Source organism: Myotis daubentonii, chromosome 11, assembly GCF_963259705.1.
Source record: "Myotis daubentonii chromosome 11, mMyoDau2.1, whole genome shotgun sequence".
NCBI classification, from domain to species: Eukaryota; Metazoa; Chordata; class Mammalia; order Chiroptera; family Vespertilionidae; genus Myotis; species Myotis daubentonii.
The window spans coordinates 22,181,810-22,204,212 of record NC_081850.1 but is presented as its reverse complement, the minus strand read 5'-3'; the positions used below and the strand labels follow the sequence as shown (position 1 = coordinate 22,204,212).

Below are 22,403 nucleotides of genomic sequence, written 5' to 3'. Positions count from 1 at the left end.
GCAGGAAGTCCGAAGTCAGAATGTAAGGAGCAAGTGCATGGGAAGGAAATGAACCTCAGGAAGGGGCTGAGGAGGGCTGGACCTAGGCAAGGAAATTTCCTCTGTCTCAGAAGTCACCCTTCAAGTACTTGATGACAGCTCTCAAATCTTCTCCTTCCCTTTCTCAGGCAAAATGCTCTTAACTAACTCATCTGATTGTCATATGCTGCCCAGATAGTCATCATCATGTACTCTTTCTGTAGGACTTGTTGGTTTGTCAGTTGTCCTCTTAAATTTGGCATCTAGAAATTAATTCTGTACCCCCTTTTTATGGTCTGTTGAGTATGCAAGAGAAGAAAGCTATCATATGTTTAGTTTCCTGTGGTGTATTTTTATTAGCAGCCCACATTTGAAGTCACCACATTTCACTGCTGGTTCATTGAGCTTGCAGTCAGTTTTGATTCTACATGATTCCTGTACTTGCCAATATTTAGGGAGACAACTCCAACAGGGGACAAGGACACTGGAGCCATGAAAGGGAGAGGGCGCCGGACTAGCATCCGGAAATCTACAATTTTAGTCTGGGCTCTGACACTTACTAAATAAATGTTCTTGGGAAAGTCAGTCTGCTTCTCTCTGGGCTCCAAAGGGGGTGAGATTGGATGATTTCTAAGCTGCTTTCTAGCTCTAAAAATTCTGAAATTAATAACGAAAAAAAAGGCCTTCATTAATTTACTACTCAGATATTTATAGAACTCAATGCTGTGCCAGGCATGGCTAGGATTTCAGGATAGAGTGGAAAATAAAACAGAGGTGGTTCTGATCCATGGGGCTTAAATGGTGACATTTTCAGGCTGAAAAGTACTTGGTTAAATACAGGGAAGAATGAATGAAGAATGAAGGCACAGATAATGCCGTCAAATTATTATCTGCCAAAAGGTGTGTGGAAGGGCAGTGGCCTTGAGGACTTTCAAAATATGGAATGAAAGATACATTTGTAATTGTACCCAGAAGTAATCACTTTATGTCATTTCATAGCTATAGAAATATGTGGAATAACACAGTGAATAAGAAAATAGAAGAGCATAGCACTAAAACTTTTTCCAGTATTTACAAGAACTATGGTTATTTATATTGAGGAATAAAGTGTTAATAAATACACCACCCATGAGATGGCAACATCATTATCTGGTTTTGATATTATTTACCCTAAACATAAAATAATGAAGCATACAAAAAAATTCTAGCAGCCAGCAATCTTGCAACTTATAGCGTCTGACACAAAATTAGACAGGCCTACTAAATGATCATTATTTTTCCCAGAGAATGTCAACTGGTTATCAATACCTATAATGATCTTAAAATTCCATTTTCAACATATATGGGCAACCTAAAGGGGAAAACAACCTACTTTATATGCTTCTGAAAGCAAATATGGGACATGAAGATGAATTTCTCTCTTCCCCCTTCAAATTATGCTACCACAATATTTCAGTTACCCACTGCTAGTATAATAAACTAACTCAAACTTAATGTCTTAAAACAACTATGTTAATATTTCTTTTTCTAATTTTGTGGATTGACTGGCCTTCACAGGATGCTTATTCAACTCCATGTGACATGAGCTGGGGCTGTATTTGTCTGGGAGCTTACAGCGGTTCTCAACCTGTGGGTCATGAACAATGAAAATACATCCTGCATATCAGATATTTACATTACAATTCATAACAGTAGCAAAATTACAGTTATGAAGTAGCAACGAAGATAATTTTATGGTTAGGAGTCACCACAACATGAGGAACTATATTAAAGGGTCGCAGCATTAGGAAGGTTGAGAACCACTGGACTAGAATGTCTAAGATGGTTTAGTCACATATCTTGAACCTTAGCAAGGACAGCTAGAAGGCTGGGCTTAGTTGGGATACTGGAACACCGGAGTTTCTCTACATACAGCCTTAGGACTTTTCCTATTCCAGGTGGCCTTTCTACTTGGTTGCTTCATGTAGCCTTTTTAACTGGGTGCTGGGCATTCTTCCTGGTCCATGCCACTGATGCTCCAAGACTTGAGGGGTCAGAGCTCCTACCTGGTGAAATAAGAAAGCATTCTTCCATGCTCTGTTAGAGGGGTTTTTACCTTCGGTAGAATCTGAATAATAATCACTCTGCTGAGAGTAGAATTTTTAAAAATAAATATACTTTATTGATTTTAGAGAGGAAGGGAGAGGGGGAGAGATAGAAACATCAATGATAAGAGAGAATCATTGATTGGCTGCCTCTGGCACACCCCCCACTGGGGATCGAGCCTGCAACCCAGGCATGTGCCCTTGGCCGAAATCAAACCTGGGACCCTTCAGTCCGCAGGCTGACGCTCTACCCATTGAGCCAAACCAGCTAGGGCTAGAGTAGAATTTTGATATCCAAGGTTTTCAGACTAGACCAAGCTGGCATAAGTTCTCTCCTGAGGCTTCTTCATCCTCATGCAAATAGACCCATCATCTATCATTCATGCCAAGGTCTCACAATTTAGGGTCACTTTGGGATTTTCGCTACTCATACAAACACACGCACACATACATTCATGCATCAGTATACATATACACATATGTGCCTATAAAGTTATTTCATTTCCATACAAAGATCATGCTTCTTTAATAAGAACAAATTATTATTAATATATTATTAATATAAAAGAATGACAAAGTAATAGTACTCAGATATGTTCAGCATTCCACTTCTCTTTCCCCCAAAAAATACCTGGGCTGAATTTCAGAAATAACTTGAGAGTTAGGAGACAAACATGTCTTGAAGAACGATCTGCCATCTGTATGAAGTACATTGAGAATGACAGAAATGGGTAAGGAGAAAAGAGTGGACATTTAAGAATGTTTGCTATGCATTAAGTATAACCCTCCCCACTTCTTGGGCATTTTCTTGAGATACTGAGTAAATATTTGAAATTCTTTAAGTTACATAGAAAATTTAAATACTGATTACATTTCTCCCAAGTTTTTATGTTTACATTTTTCAGAGACTGGGTCATGGGGTATGTGTGTTAGGGGAGGGGCAGGCATGGTGAGCTTACACATATCCGAGTTACACTACTGATACTATTAAAGCACTACCTATATTTTTGAAGGGGGAATAAGTTTGCAAGGGTCCAAACTATCCTTTTTTTCTCTCTCTGGAATATTGACACTTGTTGGTAAGATCTAGCCAGGAATAAGAGAAACTTCTAGAGTTTGTGAAACAATAAAAACTAACTTGCTAACTGACCCACAAAATGAAATAATTATTACCTTGATTCTTTTGTATGTAATGAAAACCATTGAGCCAACTAAATAGAGTGTGTGATGGACCTCTGCATTTCAGTGGTAGGATGAAAGGGCATGCTAGAATAGGGGTGAACTTGGATCTAGGTATGGGCAGTCTTGGTGAGAATCATGTGGGCATAAACAGAGCCATCTCTCATCCACAAATTCTGGTCACCATTTCCCAGTACTGTAGAGATTAACTGAAACTTCAGTGCAGAGAGAGGAAAGAAAAGCCCTAATGGTGTTCTCATGTCTTTGACATCATGGAGACTGTGTGGCCCATGTACCAATTAAGCTCTCTTCGGCAGATCTCAGTGGCACACCGTTTTGGTCCTGAAGGAGCTAATATATACTAATCAAGGGTGATAGAAAAAGGCTCCGCCCTAATTAATTTCCATTCTCATTCAGAATATGAGCGGTATCCTGATTTCCAATTTCTCTTACTAGGGAACTCACTTTAGAAAAGCATAAATAATAATACTGATCTGTGTAAACGTTTGCCAGCTATACAGTCAAAAAAGGTTGCTTTCTACCACTGCTTGTGTGCCTACACATCTTTTAAGTCCTTCTTCCATTCTTTTCTTAATCTTAACATTTTCTAACTGCATAACTCTCTCTCTTAATTTTTGACATTAATGAGTGTTTCATGTAAGTTTTAAAGCTTCCACACACGGGAGCGATTTAAAGACCATTTCTGTTTCTCCTTGTTGTTGGAACATGTGACAATAATGTGCTCATCCATCTAGGAGCAGAGCACAAGGGATTCCACCTTTTCTGTTCCATGTGTTCTTTCTTTGTCTTAGTGTAGATCTGAACCGCAGCTGTTAGCCGCTTTCCGAAGCTGAGTGTCTTTAGAACCTTGGAAATGTACTCTGTTCCTCTCTTGATAGGAATGGTGTAGAATGTGTCTTAAAATATTTGAGGAAGATCAGGAAGAAGAGAATTGGCTATATATTTTGGTAAAGTTGCTGCTTTCCTGGATTTAGTTGGCTGTTTTTCTATCTTATATATGTCAAGGGCGATGTCTTAAAACACACATTTCTCTGTCCTATGCCTAGGAAGGCGTTTTTTTGTTTCCCCTCATCTGAAAACATCAGAGCTTGGTGAAGATGGCCTGGAAAGTTCTTCCGATGCCTAGCTGGTTTGGCTCACTGGATAGAGCATCAGCCTGCAGGCTGAAGGTTCCCGGGTTCAATTCCAGCCAAGGGCACATGCCTGGGTTGCAGGCTTGATCCCCATTAGGGGGCGTGCAGGAGGCAGCCAATCAATGATTCTCTCTCATCATTGATGTTTCTATCTCTGCCTCTCCCTTCCTCTCTGAAATCAATAAAGAAATGTATTTTTTTTTAAAAAAAAGAAAGTTCTTCTGAGCACTTTCACTTCAGTGCCTGTGTTTATAACAAGTTATGGAAATGCTGCGGCTTATCTCTCATTATACACAGTGCACACCCTTTGATGGAATTCCTTGTGCTACTTTTTCTTTTTACATTGTTCTGCTAGGGTAAACTTCTCTACATGTTTTTTATTTTATTTCATTTTTATTGTTGTTGAAGGAATCTTTTTCTTGTCCAGGTAGGTCAATCTACTTTAAAGATAAAGTAGATTTCTTTTTTAAGGCATGACTCCTCCTCTACCCCCATAAAGGTTATTTTGCCGGGGTAATGGAGTTTCTTTTCATTGACATTCTGGGACATATCTTTAAATTCAGCTACATCTGGTCACCTTCCCTGAAACCATATTATAGCTGTTTCTCTAAATCAGACCTGAACTAAGCAGGAACATCTGTACCAAGAATTATGAGGCCCAGCTGAACATTTTGGACCAGCATGTTCCATCTCACTTCTTCTGCTCTAACCTTTTAGCAATTATCTTTACAATCCTTAGAAATGGTAATTAAAGTTGGGAGAAGAACAAACAGAATACTGAAATGTTTTCAAGCTCCAAACACCAGGTACATAAATGTCAGTGGCTTAAATATGGTTATAAGCATGTTTTTCTTAACAACCCCCACCGATCTTCTTGAGGATCAAATTTAGACCTTCCTTCAGGGAGTCTAACACTGCTAATCAGCTTGCATAGTTGGCAGCCCTTAGGTGGAGGCACCTGAAGCTACTTCAAGAATCGTTTTATTATCCCAATCAAGCCTGCTGAAGCCGTAGGTATGTATGGCTAGGTATATTGGCATTGCAGATTCTCCGTGAAGGAAGATTTAGTCACTCACCAGCACAATAACCAAAAATACTTTCATCAGTAAGCAGATAGTCTTCTAAGGGGGCCCGTTCAACACTGGAAGCAGTTTATTCAGAGAATCTGCCTCCTAGATCTCTCTAAATTTGTGAATGCATGCAGACCGATCTGCTGATTCTCAAGCGTGCTAAGCTGATTGAACCTCTTCTGACTGGTGACTGTGAGTTTGGAGACATTTATAAATATTGTTTTGATACTTATTCTCATAAAGCTCTGAAATACTTGTCTTTCTCCATTATGAAGAAATTTCTTTGATAGGATTAGATGCTCATATTTTTTTCCTGTCATTTACAACAGAAATGCTGTTCACTTGTTTCCCCATCTCTCCACATTAGAATATTCCAAGCAGGATGAGGTGACTGGGTTACTGAGAGTAAACTGGCATTTTGTTTTTGTTTTTTTCATAGCATTTGGGTTCATTAAAATAGTTCTACCAGGAATAGGCTATTATATGATTAATTCCCTTCTAAAAACCAGAGAGCCCTTTTTATTGCCAAGTATAATTTACTAACATTAGGCCAAGTCATTGTTGCTGCCAAATGTCAGGACATTTAGTAAAGTAAAAAATATCTATATTTATTATTTTCATTTAGACTCTATCTTTAATTGATTTAGATAATTTTTTAAATTTCATTTGGGACTATTCTCAGCTTTGGCTTAGCATATCAATATTTTAAGGGCTAATGATAGTATATTGATCCTTCGGCATGCATTCCTTCAAACCAGAAGTTACTTGTGCTTTCACTTTGGAAACTTATTTTTCTCTTCCTTCCTTTGGTTTCTGAGTCACTTTGATTGTTAGGATCAGAAGATATTGAATGTCAGGACTACATAGCTCTTTGAATCCATGTAAGTTCTCATAATTTCCTCTTATTAGTAGCAAGTCTCAGAACTGGAGCTAGAGATTTTTGCTTTTTGCTCCAGAAAACTTTGTATTCAGCTATTTACTCAATAAACATTTGAGTGTGCCCATGAACTCATAACCCTGACATCAATCATTTCACTTTCACTGGTATTTAAATATAGGTTTATATTCAGATAGCGCAGTGGCCAGTTATTTAGGTTGTTAAAATCATTTTTCTAATCTTATGAGCATTTGCAGTTTTAGTATCTTAGTTCTTAGTAAACTATGAACCAAAATAGGGGTATAAATAAACCTTTCAAAATCCTTAAAAAATTAATGATGTGATTTTCAGCAATACACTTTGTAAGTAATATCAAAACCGAAATCCTACCTAGAGCACATAGCTTGGCTAGATTTCAGTTTCACGGAAAAACTAAATGAAGAACAAAGAACAATGAACTGATCATTTGAAGGCATATTTGTTATGTTTAAGTTTCTATTATTTCTACAGCCTTTTTACACTGCCTGGCAGTCAATGGTCGCCTCACCCAGAGTTATAAGAACATTGTAGCTGCTTGAAAGCTCCAGCTATGATCCACTCCCATCGTAGCATTACAATTTCTATAAAAATCATGACTTTTCCTTGATAATGGCTGCGATTCCAAAATGTGAACCCATTGCTTCGTATTTTAACTTTCCAAATTTTAGTCACAGAGCAAACTTGTAAGAAGTAGGAGATTCTGAAGGAGTATTTTTCTCCTTTATTGCCCCAAACAACTTCATTGTGAGCAGGTGCATCAGAATCCTAACCAGTAATCTCTGAAGCCACTGAAAGTCAGATCAAGGAGGGAGCCAGTGTGAAGTGGAAGACATAGTATTATAGACATAGTTTGAGATTCTCACTTTCCCCAAGGCCAAATGCAAAGGCTTTTCTTGTTATTCAGTGACTTTTTTTTTTAGTTTTTAGTTTTATTTTAGTTTTAGTTTTAAGGTACCTTTTCCTGCTAATGGGGTAGAGAATAGAAAGTTATTTGAAAGATTCCCTTGTTTCCTGTGCTTACATACAAAATCTCTCCAAAATCTCTATATGGCTGATCGCTCTGCTCCATTAGAGAGAACATATACTACAATAACTTGCTTCCATGCCTTCCTGGAGCTCATGAGATTTATTCTGAGAACAGGTATTTTTTTATTTCTGGGTTCTCTAAGGAGCATTTTGTTGTGCCTACGATCAGATAGAGGATCACTGGTTGAAGCAGGAAATCAGACTAAAATTGGAGAAGCAATCTTCATCACAGGTATAAATTTTAGCACATCGGTCAGTGATTCTTGGAGAGCAGCCCTTCTGAGTCTAAAAATCCTATAGGAGCAGATAGGTATCTCAGTAATGATTACTTGATTCTTGCCCTGTTCCTGTGGATGAATATTCAGGAGAGATCTGAGTTTTTAAGAGACATTGTCTCTGGTCCCTAATAGCCACTGGCCATGTACAAAATTCCACTAGTTTTCATATGTCTGTTTTGCTGTCTGCAAAAGTAACCTACCAAACCAAAAGACACAATGATGGAGTGCTGGTTTTGATGCATCTTTATGATACACTAAGTACCATATAACTGCAAGGGAAGTTTGACATATCAAATATAAAGTAACCATGTTTTTCAACCCAAAAGTCAAGAAAGCAGGAAAAAGAAGTTTTTGAATCTGCGTTATCATGGAAAATTTCAAGTTTTAGTCAAAGTTTAGTTGAATTCAGAGGCTGGGACTTGATAGCCCAATGAGCTGTGGTTTCTGTCTTCAAGGAACTATTTGTAATAAGTTTGATATAATGCTGTCATTAATGTATTTTCATAGAAAAACAGTAAAAGGAAGACTAAAACTGATGAAAATAAGTGTAAGTCTGGGTTCTCCTTGTTAATATGTTCCATTGGCATAAATGAGCCATAAGAGATGGCTCCATGTTATGTGTTAAACATCAGTGCTCCCCAGGGTTCTTATCTTAGCTCCCATATTTTCTCATTTTTCTTTCTTTTCCTCAGCAAACTTATTCATGCCAAATATCATCTACTTCCCATGTGATGTCAACACTTACATATCACCTCCACATTAGTTTCTTTCATATGCATGAAACTCATCTTTCTCTGCCCAAGGCATCTCAGACTCCACTTCTCTGGAACCAAACTCCTCATCTAACCCATATATTTGACCCTCCTCCTATATTTTCTATTTTGTTGAATGTACTACTGTTCACTTTGCTCTTCTTCTCAAATCAGGGCAGACAATATAGACATAGCCTGAGACTTGTCCCCTGCATTCATTTGGCCACCAAATCTTATGATTTTTTTCTTCCCTGTCAGCCCCTAGGGCAGGGGTGGGCAACCCCTGGCACACGAAACCCTCTCTTATAATCTTCCATTTACAATTTTTTTCTTAATATCAACTTTTTTATTTTTCAGATAAATTCAGTGTAGGTGCATCTTAGATAAATAAATAATTTTACATGACAAGTTATCTTAAAGACCATAGACATGGATTGATGAGAGAGGGGAAGAGCAATTTCTATGCCTCTGCCTTAACTCTCCCTGCCTTCCTAGATCCCACCAGTGCTTTGGTTTCATCCACATACGCTTGTGAATCTTTGTTCTCAGTGATGAATTTTGTTAAGTCTCGTAATAGGAGAAGCCTGACGGATGAAAGTAGTAGCTTGTGCATATCTCTGAAGGTCACGAAATATAAACCTGATGTAAAATCAGTGATGCAGCAGCAAAAGTCCCACTGATAATATCAAACGGAGTCATAAAGTTTTCTGTCAGACTATCAGTGTACATGTATACATTAAAAAATAAATGTATTTTTCATCATCATATACTGTGTTTTTGTCGCTCGAATGAATTTTATTATTTCTTCAAGGTTCTTCACATACGTACACCTTAAGAGTGAAGAACTCTTAAAGTGCATAACATGCGTAACATGTTCTCAAAACATTAGGGTTGGCATGCAGAAGAATTTTGAGTTAGAGATTTTGCTGGTTTTGGCACGCACTCACAAAAAGGTTGCCCACTCCTGCCCTAGGGTTTTCATAAGTTCTCATCTGAATAATTACAGTGATCTGAAAACCAGCCACCTCATCTCCAATCTTACTGCCTCAGATACATCAGAGTATTCTTCCAAAGTCACAAGTCTAACCAAGACTGGTTTAAGTATTTCAGTGACCAGGATTCATCATGTAGCTCCTCCCACTATGCAAATTAAGTTCCCATCACTTGTTCTCATGCATTCCACACTATTGCTTTTTTTTTTTTGGAAGGCTGTTACTTCTTGATCACTCAACAGTATTAGGTAAATGAATAGGTCATGGGATGGCTTTCCTGTGTGCAGTAATTCAGGGAGCCAAGCTAATGGAGCCTCTTTCACCTTTAACAATTGATTCCAGGATTTCCCTGAGGCTTTCTTTATTCCAAACAGACCTGGGGGCAAAAGAGCATGGAGGAGGGGATGTGGAAGATTTTTATGGACCAGGCCTGGTAGTAGCACCAGTTACTTCCACCAGCTAGCACTCAGTCTTGAACACCTTAACTGGCAAGGAGTGTTAGAAATGCACTCTAAGTGTACACCAAAGATAATGAAAAAAATGATGGCTTTTGGTGAGCACGTAGAAATATATCCTATACTGAAGCTCCTGGCAATTGATAGGACTTCAGTAAATGTGTACACATAGGAGTAAATAAAAGAATGAATAATTAAAAGTACTACTTTGGATTTAAATAGTTTTTAAAAGCAGCTTGAGATAGAAGTATAAGATTTATATATTTATGTATCTTGATATTGCTCCTTCATTATAACAGTGTTTCAAAATATAGGTACTATTCCTGGTTGATAAATATAGATATTCAAAATTAATGTAATATTGACCAAAGCAACTTGGGTATTTTAAATTTCCTAATTAGTAATAGTGTTCATGGATAAAAATTAAATTAGAAACAGACAAGATACGTACAGGGGTAAAATGGTTATACTTACATTCATTTAACTTCCACATTCTTATCTGTTCTCAGGATTAAATTGAATTTTAGTTTAATTAAAACCTTCTGCCTTGATGCCACGCACATATATTTGATAAATTAAGCATGTTGGTGAGAATTGTGAGATTTATGTCAACATTCTTGGCAAAAACAAAAGGCAGAAAAATATTTTTTAAAGTAAATACATAGTATGATTGAGAATTAAAGTATATATTCCTTATATTTGACATCTTACTGTCTCTTCTGGAAGAGATTTGAGTCATTTTTGTCTGTGTCTCTAATTAATTCAACAAAAGAAGTTTCCCCCGTCACAAAAGTTTTCACAAAGAAAGCGCATCTAAGTTTATTAATCTGTTTATCAGACTGACACTTTTAAGAACTCCAGCACTGGATGACTAAAGATAGCCACCATTTTGACTAAATAAAGTTAGAATTAGGAATAGCCTAGGATTTTGGGAGAAATGATTCATAAAATGTGAGATTCAGTAGCAATCACCACACATTAGTTCTTTTGAAAACAATAAATTAAAACACAGTGATTCCAGGTCACTTTAAACTCAGTTCTTGGTCATTTTCAGAGTTCCACAAGTGCAACTACTCCTTATTTAGGACTGGAAGAGCTGTGGGTGGTTTGACCACTGAGCCCCTGAATTTAGAATGTACTCAGCAGGAAGGGAAACCCTGAAAGTTTCTGAGCAGGGAAGTAACACGGGCTAGACAGGTCGTGAGGTGTAGTTAACTATAGAATCCAGGGATGATTGACTTTGATGAGAAAGAAGTAAGAGAAAGTTAATTTCAAATGTAATAGGATTAAGTTAGGTTAGCTAAAGGGATACATTTCCAAGAATTAGTTCTTGCAAATTCTACCTTTAGTTGTTTAGTGCTGGTCAATCCTTAGGAAACTTAATGTAGGAGAAGAAATGAGCTAACCTCTGTTACCCTGCCTCTTGGGGATTATGTAAGTTTTCTGTTGCTGCCATGATTACCACAGATTTAATGACTTAAACAATACAAGAGTATTATCTCACTATTTCTGTAAGTCAAAACTCTGTCAAGGCATGGCTAGATTCTCTTCTCAGAGTCTTATTGGGCTAAAAGCCAATTAATGGCCTAAGATATAGTTCTCAACTAGGCCTCAGGTCTTCTACCCCTCACTCATTGGCAGAACTCATTTTCCTCTCACATTTCCACATGCCCAACTCCATCTTCAAGCCAACGACATAGCAATTCACGTCTTTCTCATTATATGAATCTCCCTGACTTACTCTTCTGCCCTCATCTCATTTAAATTTCTGCTTTTAAGGCCACATGTGATTATATTGGTCTCACCTGGATATCATAGGAAACTAACCCTATCTTGAAGTCAACAACTCAGTAAATGTAATAATATCTGGGAGAAAATGGGTCCAAGAATCTATCTACCACAATGATGCAGAGCATACTGTATATCTATCAGCAGAGGCCATTTACATATGAATTAAAGAAAATTATCATTGTTTCCAAAAGACTTAGGGCTTAAAATGATTTTCATTATTGTGGATTATTGTAGACTTTCAAGACAGTACAAATTAATGTGATAAATACCCCCATAGTCATTACAGATATTATCAATCTATACTAATAAAAGGGTAATATGCTAATTAGACCGGGAGACCTTCCAGATGTCCTTTCGGACTAAGCCATGGTGGTGGGGCCGAGGCAGAGGCGGTTAGGGGCGATCAGGCCAGGAGGGGAGGGGTGGCAGTTGGGGGCAATCAGGCCAGCGGGGTGGGGGCAGTTGGGGGTGAGCAGGACAGCAGGGGGAACAGTTGGGGGTGAGCAGGCTGGTGTGGGGGGGCAGTTGGGAGGCAAGGAGGCTTATGGGGGGGCAGTTGGGGGTGATTGGGCTGGCAAGGGGGGGGAAGTTGGGGGCCAGAAGGCCAGCAGGCAGAGTGGTTAGGGTTGATCAGGCAGGCAGTGGTTAGGGGCAATCAGCCCTGGATTGCAAGAGGGAGTCTGACTGCTGGCTTAGGCCCAATCCCCAAGGGGTCCCAGATTGGAGAGGGTTCAGGTCCAGCTGAGGGACACCCCTTCCATGCACGAATTTCATGCACTGGGCCACTAGTACCATATAAAGTTATAAAATTAAAAATGTATAAAAGTTGAAAGTTAAAACAATATAAAGATAATGTGAAGGTAATATAATACCCATTTATAATATCTATTACAAATGTAAATATCCAATTACTTCATGTATGTTAAATGTGTAGATTTTTCCTTGAGCAGCATGTGCTTTTGTTAATGATGGCTGTTTATTGAATGCTTACTATATGAGAGTCACTTCACTAAGTACTTTGCATATATTATTTCATATTTTCTCAGCAATCCAATAATGCTATCAGTCCTGAGTGAATTGATTATTCTTTGAATTTATAGGAGTTATTTAATAGTTTATCCTGGACCAGAGGAGGTCTGAGTAGTTCAGTAGTAAAGCAATATAATTAAAAGAAAAGGTTTTTAGAGTCAGTCCTGTATTTGAATCCTGATTTCAACACTTACTAACTTGGCAGATTCCTGAAACCCTTTGTGCCTCCAGTTCCTAATTTGTAAAGTGTGGCTAATAACAGACACCTCCTGGGGCTGGTGCAAGATAGCAAGTGTAAAGAACCTGGTATGTGATAAGCTCTAGATAAAAGTTCTCCAGTACCTCCCTCCAGAGTAGCTCAAGTGCATCTTGGTTCTAAAGCACTTGATTAACTCAGGAAGTCAGTCCTGGGCTCAGGCCAGCTCCTACTCCACATACCCTGTCCTAGATATTTAATAGGACATCAGGATCCACCTGATGCTCAGATCGATGGGACTCAGATCTGTGGGGCTAGGAATAGATCCCTGTGGATCCAAGACCCTGACGTGACACAAACATACAGATGAGTAACCCAATGGAATGAGTCTTGGAGCCTGACCACACTGGAGCTGGCCACAAAGATAAGCTATAATCACCATGTGCACCAGTCAATTAAGAGGCACCAACTTAGCAGGGGACTTTCTGGCATTCAATCAAGGTTTAGCCACATGTCAGAATTTTTTAGTGGCTCTCACATTAATATGTATTTGTACGCGTTGTTTTTGATTGCTCTAATCAGACTTGAAATGAATCCAAGAAGTTTCTACAACTCAGAGACATTAATTCCTCTGTGCCCCCTCCCTCCAGGCTCTGTCTGAAGGCTTAACTCAGCTATCTTATCTCTCTAGGTATGTGGAGACCAACATGAAGGGCTTGTTTTCCTGAGGGAATTTCCACTGGTTGGAAGAGTGCAATATTATGAAGATTTCCTGTCTGACCTCCTGAACGGTCACAGAACTGAAGACCCGGTACAGTGTCTCTCCTATGTATTCTTAGAAACACAGAAGTTCAGTTGCTAATTCTCACTTGCCATGGTTGTTGGTTTTAGCAAATCTGAAGAGGATTGGCTGGTATTTTCTCGTATCTGTGAGAAGGAAAGGGAAGCAGAGTGGTAGGGCAGTGGACAGACTGTACGGGACACCTTTCTGACTTTCTCTGTGTCTGGCAAGCTTCAAACATCTTACTCAAGCGTTCAAGTTTGTTTGGGGCAGCATGTGGAGGATTCACATGAAAATAACTGATGTTTTGCCAGCCAGTCCAAACATGAAATGGTAGTAATTTAAATGAGTGAAGAAAAAAGGAGGTTTATATTTAAAGCCCAAGTTGTTTTATGGGTCAATGGAAATTCCACCATCTTCCAATCCTAGCTTCTTTGTGGATATTTTTACTTCAAAGTGTTAGTCATATTTATTTTATGAAAGTTTGTTTCTCTGGTGGTGGTTTTGAGGAGGAAAAGTCTAGAAAAATGATCTCTTAAGTGAAAACAAGCAGTATCATTGACAGGAGAGGTCAAGATGCAGGTTCCTTTTGCTTGCAACTCAAACTATGATTGGTGATTGTACTTTTTGTGAGAATTGGATTGGTGACTTCAGAAGGTTCTAAGTGTGGCTCTTCATGATGCTGACCTTGTGCTCAGAAGGACTCACATTGTAATTAGAGGATGCTGTGTGCACAAGACAATGGATTTCTTGTCCAATCATAGAATGGTAGGATCAGAGAAGAGAACGCCTTAGCAAACATACGTGTCTTTATTTCTGCCTCCTCTACTCTGCCTCCTTATAGTCCTCCTAAAAGAGTGTGTTTGCATATTTGTCTCATACACTTCTCTTGCAGACATTGAGTAAATTAGCTTCCCAAGCCACTCACAGACCACCTCTTATTGCTTTTGTCATTCCCATCCTCTCTATGATGGACATCCAAGTCCTTCTCAGAGCTTGTGCCCCAGTACAGGCAGGAACAGGGGCAAAGGTTCCAAGGGAACTATAATTAATTTTCATGTGGTGTGTGTGTGTGTGTGTGTGTGTGTGTGTGTGTGTGTGTGTTTATCAGAAAAATCTGAATATGCAGAGCATACCTTTTAAACTTTGTTGTTTGCTTAAGCTTTTAATTTGTGTGTGTGTGTGTGTGTGTGATCTACTCTGGTACACACACATTGCCACCTAAATTTTATTCCTCCTTTCTGTGAACAATATTTTTGTAGGTGTATGTTAATTTTGTCCCATCTGATATTATGCAAAATCTGCAATATGTTAGCTGATTTTGGATTTGGTTTATTCAAAGTCCTGGAAAGTGCCGCTACGTGGATACTGTGTTCACACTTCATAAGCAAGTCTAATTATTACATAATTTATACTAATTTATACTGTAAAGGAAATTGGATAGTATGAACTCATTATGAACATAATGGAATTGTTATAGTGGTGTCACTAAAAACAATTTTTGTCACTTGACAAGCATTGAAAGTGTCATGAACATTGTCATTACATGGCATTACATTGATTTACATCATAATAAAAAGGGTGCGTGCTGCTGAATTTCCTGAAACCTATTGAAGTCATGAGTCAGGGAGTAGACTGAAACATTAAACCTGAAAGAGGAATTGCCTACCAAAACTGTCAGAACCTGGGTTATATGAGAAAATGTGAGGGGAAAAAGAAAAGATCAAAGCTTCCTAAATACCAGAAGCTAATTCAGTCTCATAATACATTTGTGAAATTCTAACAATTTCTGTGTAAGGTGTGTCTTTCTCTCTCTGAGCACTTCATTTGGGCCAGAGGACATAAAACTTTGAAAGTATAACTTTATGTTCTAGACATGAAAAGATGAAATCACCATCATCTCTGTATTTGTCTAAGGTAAAGAATTTAAACATGAGTTGTTACTTGCATTAGTAGCCAGGAAAGTGGAAATTCCTTTTGTGCCTCTTATTTGTGAGTTTCTGCTCTGTTGGGAGGAGGCTCTGTAGCAGAATGGGAGAATCCTTCAGAGAGCTTCCTGGTATAGGTCACAAACACCACTTGGCAAGCGCAAGTGGGTGAGAGGAAAAATAGTTGAGCAACATAATCTGTTTGTACAATTCTGTCTGCTTTCAAGTAAGTCCTCTCTAGTATCCTAAACATTTATGCACTTATTTTGCCTCTCCTACTGGACTTAATAGCACTGCTCCTTGAGGTGGGGATACATGTTGATTCTCACCTCCCAAGCATCTAGTCCTGTCCTTGGAAATAACAAACGATCAGTTGTGTTAAGTGTTTGTTGAGGGAAAAAACAACAACACTGTGACTATTCTCTACCACTATTGCTCTGTTGTTAGTATTTTATGTTGAAAACACTGACTGTGCATGAAAGGGGCCTTATAAATGTGAAAATCCTTCTAAATGCAAATTATTGTTTAAACTAGAGGCCTGTTGCATGAAGAGATTTGTGCAATACGCCTTCCCTTCCCTTGGCTGCTGGCACCAGTTTTCCTCTGGCACCCAGGACCCAGGCCTTTCCTCTGGCTGGGCTCCGGCCAGAGCCCACCCCCCCCCCCCACCTCCTTAGCCATCAGGCTTCACTGCTCCGCTGATCCCAGGGCCATGAGTCCTCGCGGCTCCGCTGATCCCGGGGCGTGAGGCCTCGCTGCTCAACAGGCTTCTGGTACGTTTGGCCTCTCTCCACAGCTTGGAGCCTAGTATGCAGATTAACCAGCATCTTCGTTGGCAGTTAATTTGCATATTGCCCTGATTAGCCAATGGGAAGCATAGCGAAGGTATGGTCAATTACCCTTTTTGTCTCTTATTAGATAGGATGGTACAAATATCTTGGTTTTAATGAGGTGAGGAAAGAACATTGGGGATTATCTTCATTCTATCCTTTTAAGTCAGTGTGTAAGTTTATAGTAAAGAATGTAAATTTGTAATTGTGGAACTAACAAATTTATCCCCAATACATATAACTTTTTGAACAGAAGTAACATTAACTGCAGAATACATCTTGTCACATTTCTGGGTAAAACTATTGTTATTTTCTTTTTAAAATTTTTCTCCTTTATAGCCTTTGTTCTTTCAAATAATTTTTGTAAAACAGAACATCCGAACTTATTTGTGAACCTCTTTCACTTAAACATTTAATTTGGGAGAGGGGGCTGATTTTTGACCTTTAAGTAACATTTCCTCAACTCCCTCTCAATTAGGGCCTTTTGGCACAATTAACTTTGCATTGCATTCGAGAAACTTTCTAGTTAGCTTCCTCTCAGAGGGCTAATTCCATTCATTCACCACACTGTGAACAGCAATCCAAGTGAGCCATTTGTCTAGGATCCACAGCAGGCAGCTAAACTTGGAATCATTGCGAAACTCTGCATGTATATGGTTTGCATTGTTTACAGAAATAGGATGTTTGTCAAAGGCTGCTATTCATTCTTGGAATAGTCCAGGAACAGATCACAGTTGTTTTTGGTTGTCAGCCAGAAACACAATCAGGATAATAATTAACATGAAAGTCATTACAGAATGAGGAGTTTCTTCAGTATGTAATTAGTGCAAACCTCATTTGCCAATAGCTTTGTGGTTCACAAACCCGTTATTTAAGCCACTATTGTACCTTGGTAGAAAAGAAAAGTTATTTAAATATTTATTCCAATTGAAGGTAGAATGGTCGTTTTAATGACTGGTTACATAGAGGTGTCCTTTGTGGAAGAGACGTGAACTTTCAGGCAGGATCCCCAGAAATGCTTGTTTTTAAAGATTGCCTGTGAAAAGATAGAGTTTGTTCTCTAGGTCAAGTCAGTAATTTTCTGAAGCTCAACTAAAACAAAACATGCAATTTATTAAGAATGATTCTGCTCTCGATCCATTTTTTTCTCCCTTCAGTTTGGCAGGGGTTGAGGAAGGTTGGGGGTAAGTATTATTTCCATGAACTGAAAAATTAGTTCACCCAACACACATACAATGATGTAAAATGGAATATAACTATTTCCATATGTTTTCAAGGTGTCCACTAACTTCCTCTTTAACCCTGCCAATGGAAAGGAAACATTAGAATTTAACTGATAAGATCTGAAAAAATAATAATTTAATTAGCTTAATTATACTTCTCTGTTGGCTACTACTGTGGAGTATTGAGTGGATATAAATACAAGTAGCAGTGTGTCAAGAAGATTTATATTACTAAAAAATGACTTACCTTCTTGTTCCCTCATTAGCATCTTCTCATCTAAATTCATTCAGTACACTCTTGACAGAATTACACAAAAGTGTCATCTACTTTTCTTCCTAAGTGTTTGTGGCATAAAGAGAAGAATGAATTAACACTTAATTGCATAAGCACACTTGCTCAAAGTTCCTTCTAGCTTCATAAAGCCTCATTGATTAGTGACTACTATATTTTTATTAATTGACTAGAGGCCTGGTGCACGGATTTGTGCATCAGTGGGGTCCCTTGGCCTGGCCTGCACCCTCTCGCAATCCCGAACCCCTCGGGGTATGTCAGAGAGCCTGTTTTGGCCTGATCCCCACAGACCAGGCCAAGGGACCCCACCTGCTGGAGGGACCCTCTCACTCCACAGACACTGGGGAGGGACTGTGGGAGGTTGGTTCCAGGGCATGTTTGGCCCATCTTGTCCAGTCCCGCTGGCCACCTTCTAATTAATTTCCTTTCAATGTGCATGAATCTGTGCACTGGGTCACTAGTTATATATAAAAATGGGTGGGAAAAATATGTTCCAACTTAGTGACATTGGTTACTTAATGGACAGGTAGAGAAGAAGGGAAATAGGATTGGGGAGATGGACATAGTACACTTTAATCATATCTATAATATATAAGATTAAATGTTAATATATGCTTACATAGCTACTGGTTACAGGAAAATTATTATTTACTGAACTTTTTATTATTGAAATATCCTTAAATACATGTAAAATAAATGCTATTTTTATTAGCAATGGTTGAATTGGCATAAAGTGACAAAGTGCATGCCCAAGATTTAATATATACACTATGTGCATTTTTGCCTCACAGTATAATTAAGGAGTAGTCAAACGTAAGACAACAGAACACACGATCATGGGGCCGCCTATCAGTTCATGAACTGCGACTCCAGTAAATAATGTCAGGATGATGAATCTCAGTCTTTAAGGAGAGGGACTACTTTTTTACACTTGACCTTTGGAATTTATGGAGAAAACCATTATCCTTTAAGGGGGGAAATTTTTTTTCTTTATCAAGTTCTAATTTCCTTACAGCTTATACAGTTCCTATCTGTTGTTTATGAGATGTCCACTATTTGCTAGGATTCTGTCATTTATTCCAAATAACAAATAGATATCAAGATTAATTACTTAAAAGACACTGGAAGTAATAAAATGTGAAACATTAAAAATCCCAGCACTCAGGAAAGCAGATCTTTAAGGTCAAACAACTTCTCAAAACATATAATTCTGTTTAAAAAATTTAACATCAGTTAGAAATATTTGAAAAACACATGAATTTAAGGACTCTTTCTGAGCATATTTCAGGTTTCACACTGTTAGGTCTTGCCCAAAGAGAACTTTGTCAGTAATGGTGAAATTTCAATACCAAATAAATTCTTGCTAGGCATGAACTCCGACTTTGTTCCTTTAAGTTACCATTTACATTCCTGAGATAGTCTCCACTTATAGTTATCCTAAAGTAAACTAGCATACTTAGGAATGAATGTCAAATATCTTTAGCAAAAGTTATAAATGTGAGGAGCAGACTATTTGCTGCTTAACTTTCAAACTTTCCTAATAAGCATAAACTAAATCTACAGACTGATTTAAGATGCATGCACATTTCTCTCTGCATGTTATTCTTGGATTAAAAGTCCAAAGGTAAAAAGAAAAAAAAATTACACCTCAGAAAATCACTTGGGGTACCAGAGAATAACTTATTGCTTCCTTGTACTAAATATCCTTAATATAAAGAACTAATTCATTTCCTGGAAAGATAAGTAACTTTCAAAGGAGCTCCTTAGTTGTTTGTAAGGCAGAACTGAACAGATAAGCCTCCGTGAGGAGTTTAAATGCCTATGCTTAATAGGCATCTATGGCTTAGGTGTGTGTGGAGGTGCTGACCATCAGTAGTTGAAGGCAGCTAGAGAGAAATGGTTGCCCACAACTCTAGCAGAAAGCCAAGGTCATTTGTCACCAAACTCCTGTCACCTGAATTTAAGAAAATGTAAAAGAATACTATGGATTGTAGGCATGGGCAAAGTGTGCCTTTAAGGCAGCATATCCTCTTATAGTTTATTTTTTTAATCTTCTAATTTGGATAGACATATTTTTTAGATTAGGTGTTATTTCAAAGTGGGTAGAAATTTAGGCCTTTAAAATTGAGATTGTAATCAGATTGACAATTGAAGCAAAACATTAAAAAGACATATGTATCAGTAAAATATTATAGAATGGATATAATCTATACATATAAAGAGGTAATATGCAAATTAGCCGGGATGTTGTAACATGTCACAACCAGACCATTAGCATATTAGCTCTTTATTAGTTCCTATCATCAGGAGGCTACCTGCTCATGCCTGGGACGTTGTTATGGAGACCAGAGATGGGGGTGGAAGTGGGGAGGCGGGAGTGGGGAAATGGGGAGGCGGGGAGGCAGGAGAAGGCAGGACCAGCCTGAGGCAACTCGAGGGTGGGCGGCGCCACACGAATTTGTGCACTGGGCTCCTAGTCTCTAAATATTGATTTTAAAATTCTGTATACTATGTTACCTTTGTTAATAGTAACTTTTAAGGAAGAAGAAAAATGTCATATTTTGGTTCAGGTTAAAAAGTAATAGCATTATCACCAATGGAAAGTTTTGAGAAGGAGCACATTTTAGTTTTCTTTTGTGTTATTTTATTAAGTTTGATTTCAACTTGATGTTGGCAAAGGAAAATAAATATTAAAAAGAAAGACTAAATATCTGGAATACTTAAATATGCACATGTAACTTTTGCTAAGAGAAGATATATTTATCTACGGTGAAAAGGTTTTACCAACACTAGGACTGTGGGATTTGATGGGTCAGTGTAGAGCCTAAAGCAGGGGTGGGCAAACTTTTTGACTCGAGGGCCACAATGGGTTCTTAAACTGGACCGGAGGGCCGGAACAAAAGCATGGATGGAGTGTTTGTATGAACTAATATAAATTCAAAGTAAACATCATTACATAAAAGGGTATGGTCTTTCATTTCAATAGTTTTATTCATTTCAAATGGGCCGGATCCGGCCCGCGGGCCGTAGTTTGCCCACGGCTGGCCTAAAGCCTGGGAGGGGTGGTGATGCCAGGTTGAGGCTTTATCTCTAACTGGCTGGGAGACATCAGGCAAGTCATGCAACTTTCTGAACCTTGTTTTCCTGAGCTTTAAGATAAACATGTTCTAGATGTTGTTACAGCCCTCGTATACTGTTTCAAATTAGATATTTAGTCAAAATTCAAATTCCTTACTATTTGATGAACTTTTTTGATTTCTATTCAAATTATGTGTTATGTCAAAATCAATTATGTGTTTCTGAAGTTAGGTCTTCCTACCTATAGTAGACTCACCTTCCTTTCCAATTCTCCACAAACATCAATTGGCTGCCCATTCAATCTGTCTGGACCTGTACTAACATAATATGCCTAAAGCTCCACTTGGCCCTTCATACAATGAGTACCAGCTAGGTGTTTCTGTAAGGTCATGTTCCTCAACACAGTTTACTGTCAAAACCCCTTCATCTGGCCCCTCCTGACCTCTAACCTTGTTTCTGACATCCAGTGAGACCTTCTTCCCTCCAGCCTGCTGAGACCACACTTTGTTCCCATATGAAATTACCAGGTCACAGGGCCTCTTCTGCCTGGCAGGTCTTCCTTTTCTCTAAGCCTCCCTTTACTAACCTACCTCAAGTATCACCTGCTCCAGAAAGCTGCCCTCAGGCTGGTCCTCAGAGTGAGCTTGTCTCTCTGAGCAGTCACAGGCTTTGCTCGTGGAACCAGGCACTGCCCTGCCTTTCCATGCTGCTCAGAGGACCCACTACAGATGTGGAGAGTCCATGATGAGGCTCTTAATCTGCAAGGATGAAAGGCCAGGAGTGGAATATTAGAGAAAGTTTGTGAAAAGAAGTAGGAAATCATGAGATCTCAGAGGGTAGAATGGTGAAGGGAGGATAGGCAAGTAAGGGTGTGGATAGAGCTGTAGTGTGGTATAGACAGTCAAAAAATTCAGAATAGGAGTTAATTCTGGGATCCTGTTCCAAAAATGCTTTACATTTCTTGTGGCATTCCTCCTACTTTATCTTTATTTATCTTTTTCTACATATTACAGACCATCTGCAATAGATATTTTAAACAAAAACTATGTTTTATGATATATCAACAACCATAGTAACGAGAATGGCAACTCTCATGTTGTCTATCTCTTCCATAACAGGTGCTGTTAAGGTACTTTGCCTACATATCTCATTAATCCTAACAAATGAAGAAATAAAAAAGAAAAGTAATTTTCCCAAGGTCACAAAATGGATCTCTTACTTAAATGATTAAGATGATATGCATTTAAAGAATACTGAGTCATCTCAGCAACAATTTACTGAGCACCTTCTATATTCAACACGCTAGTCTATCTTAAAGATGAGTTAAGCAG

General features: G+C 38.5%; 1 protein-coding gene across 3 annotated transcripts in view; it reads left to right on the top strand.

Moving 5' to 3' along the window:
- The window catches only part of ADAMTSL1 (ADAMTS like 1), a 903,601-nt gene that overhangs the window by 234,516 nt on the left and 646,682 nt on the right, over positions 1-22,403 (top strand). For all 3 annotated transcript variants that reach the window (XM_059656582.1, XM_059656581.1, XM_059656584.1), the window contains exon 2: positions 13,632-13,751. In XM_059656582.1, the coding sequence (XP_059512565.1) occupies positions 13,632-13,751 (120 nt within the window). The remainder of the gene's footprint in view (positions 1-13,631; positions 13,752-22,403) is intronic.